Below are 3,178 nucleotides of genomic sequence, written 5' to 3'. Positions count from 1 at the left end.
TCTCCCTACATTACAATCATAATTTCACAATTCATACTAATCATGAAGCGAAATATACAGCTCGATAAGTTGTGTGTTTACACATGGCTGCGGTTAGGGATGTTTATATACAACACTTGTCAAACACGTTAAAGGTATGCTCTCCCTGCAATACAATCATAATTTCACAATATATACTAATCACGAAGCGAAATATATTGCTCGATAAGTTGTGTACACATGGCTGTGGTCAGGGACGGAAACATCCAAGGAACCAGTGGGGGGCATGACCCCCCCCCCCCCCACACACACACACCAAATCCAAAACTTTCTACATGTTATGTGGAGATTATATTTATGTAACCATATCTATAGCTCCATGAGATCTTTCCTTTATACTAGATAAAATGTAAATATGTGTGCATAGAATATCAATACATGTATTTGTGTTGCCAACCAAAACCTAGCATACCTTTTGAGCGCTCTCTCTCTCTCTCTCTCTCTCTTCATGGATTCTAAAGTTTTTTTTTGCTAATTCGGTTAGTATTCTTATCATTTTTGTTGTACTTTGTCGCTATGATCGATCCAATTTTGACATGGAAAGTGGAAACAATACGGTCCTCTTTGCTATGTCACTATGCGATTGAATGAATGGTAAAATTCCTGGTTTCGTCCATGGTTGTGGTGTCGTTTTTCCCAAGAAAGAAGAGAGTGTGAGGAAGAAGAAAATAATGCTAGCAGTTGAATCTAAGTTCCTGTGGCTCTTGTCGTTGACTGAGATCGTCCATGCAACTATAGTATAGGATAGCATCACCATCACCCTTTCTTCCTTGCACTTTTATTCATCATGAGATTCTCCTACAGCCAGGTACGTACCCGTGTTTCCGGAGCTGTATGATGCTCGTGCTATCTTTAGCCATGGCGATTTCCCTCCTCCGATCCATTCTTTGCACCCCGATAACAAGCACGACGCGCTATAGCTCCTCCCTCCTATGGATAGCACGATGACGTCCGAAACGGGAAAACGAGGCGAGCTCCCCCTCCCTCCTCTCCCACCACCCCCGTCCCGGCCGCCGCTCTGCAGGGGCCGGCCCATGCAGGTGAGGTGACGACGCGGCGGCGATCACCGGACCGGCGCCGGCGCCCCACGTACCGGGGACGACGATGAAGGGGAGGTCCCTATTCAAGAGCCCTCTCCCCCGCAGCTACCTCTCCGACACCGCCTCGAGCGCCTCGTCGGCCGCCGTCGCCACCCACCGCGTCTACCAAGTCTGGAGAGGAAAGAATGTAATCAGATTGATTTCCTCCGCGCGTCCTCCCGAACGAATGTGACGATCATGGCCTGATGAGATGGTTTGGTTTTCTTCCGTGTGGCATGCAGAGATTCCTCTGCGGCGGTCGGCTCATCTTCGGTCCGGACGCGAGCTCCATCGTGCTCACGGTGGCGCTCATCATGACGCCGCTCGCGCTCTTCGTCGCCTTCGTCTCGTTCCGGCTCGCCGACCTCATCGGGAAGCCGCTCGGCGCCGCCGTCCCGGCGACGGCCATGGCCGTCGGCGCATTCGTGAGTCCGTCGTCAATCGATCCACATATACATATATATATAATTTAGCTGAAACTAACAGATCGACGGCGCGTGCAGGACGTGGTGGTGCTGGTGCTGACGTCGGGGCGGGACCCCGGGATCATCCCCCGGAACGCGCGTCCGCCGGAGCCCGACGACGCCGACAGCACGGCCTCCCCCGCCGCGGCGAGCACGTGGTCGCTCCCCCCGACGCGCGACGTGTACGTGAACGGCACCGTCGTCAAGGTCAAGTACTGCCATACCTGCATGCTCTACCGGCCGCCGCGCTGCTCCCACTGCTCCGTCTGCAACAACTGCGTCGACCGCTTCGACCACCACTGCCCCTGGGTGGGCCAGTGCATCGGCCGGCGGAACTACCGCTTCTTCTTCATGTTCATATCTTCGACGACGTTCCTGTGCCTCTACGTGTTCGGCTTCTGCTGGGTGAACCTGTACCTCATCTCCCGGCAGTACGGCGTGGGGCTCGGCCGCGCCGTCGCCGACTCGCCGGTGTCGGGGTTCCTCATCGCCTACACCTTCGTCACCGCCTGGTTCGTCGGCGGGCTCACGGCGTTCCACTCCTACCTCGTCTGCACCAACCAGACCACGTACGAGAACTTCCGGTACCGGTACGAGGGGAAGGCCAACCCCTTCAACCGCGGCGCCGCCGCCAACGTCGCCGAGATCTTCTTCTCGCCGATCCCGCCGTCGAGGAACGACTTCAGGGCCAAGGTCTCCCCCGCCGACCCCGACGCCGCCGCGCTCTACTACCTCGGCCCGCTGTCGTCGGAGTCGAGGATCAGCTTCTACACACGGGGCAGCCTCAGCTTCGACATGGCCAAGGCCAGCTTCGACCTCAACTACTCCGCCAAGCGCACCAGCGTCGCCTCGTCCTCCGACTTCGGTGACATCTACGGCGGCCAGGGCCACGGCGGCGGGCTCGACCGGGTCTCGACGCACCAGCAACCGCGGCACTCTATCTTCGGTGGGCCTGGCAGGGAGAGCAGGAAGGTGGAGGAGGAAGCCGACGCGGTCACGGCGGAGCTCGGGGCGACGAAGCCGCAGTACGGCGGCGGCGCCGGCCGGCCGCGCGGGGGGGAGTTCGAGGTGGTGTGAATGGGAATCGCGAATGGGAATGCGATTTGAGTGCGTGTGTTTTTCGTGTGATTGTGTCCGTGTCCGTGTATGTCGTAGCCTCAGCTTCGTCCTCCTGTTTGGAAATGGGATGGCTCGTAGCATGCATTCTACTTCCTGGTACACTATAGGTCAAGGCGTCATGTATGTATAGTTTGTATACATGTATATATAGGCTGCCTATGCACATACATGCACACATGAGTTGGTGTTTCGGAAGTTGCATTGGAACCGAATGCTAGGTAGGAGATACACATACACATGATTGGTATGGCTTCGAGCAACTCCAGCAAAAACGCTCAAGTCAAGACCTCCAAAAACTAAGTTCTTTCTATTTTTTGAGGGCTACAAAAATACATCCACTATAGCAATAGTCCCTTCGACAAAGGGCTTCCTAAGAAACTCGGAAATAGAGGTGGAGGGAGGAATTTAGAGATCTTTCCATACCGAAAATCTAATATAGGGTCTGTTCGAGTAGGAGTTGTTCTAAGAACGAAATTG

The 3,178-nt window shown here is 54.8% G+C and overlaps 1 protein-coding gene across 1 annotated transcript; it reads left to right on the top strand.

Moving 5' to 3' along the window:
• Positions 1-1,143: 1,143 nt before the first annotated feature.
• LOC117834718 (probable protein S-acyltransferase 6) lies at positions 1,144-2,660 on the top strand. The gene is made up of 3 exons (XM_034714245.2): positions 1,144-1,266; positions 1,361-1,543; positions 1,622-2,660. The coding sequence occupies exons 1-3, from the start codon at positions 1,144-1,146 to the stop codon at positions 2,657-2,659; spliced, it is 1,344 nt and encodes a 447-aa protein (XP_034570136.1). The 3' UTR covers position 2,660.
• Positions 2,661-3,178: the final 518 nt, after the last annotated feature.

Source organism: Setaria viridis, chromosome 8 (assembly GCF_005286985.2).
Source record: "Setaria viridis chromosome 8, Setaria_viridis_v4.0, whole genome shotgun sequence".
Taxonomy (NCBI): Eukaryota; Viridiplantae; Streptophyta; class Magnoliopsida; order Poales; family Poaceae; genus Setaria; species Setaria viridis.
The sequence above is the reverse complement of the archived record's forward strand: the minus strand, read 5'-3'. Positions and strand labels throughout refer to the sequence as shown.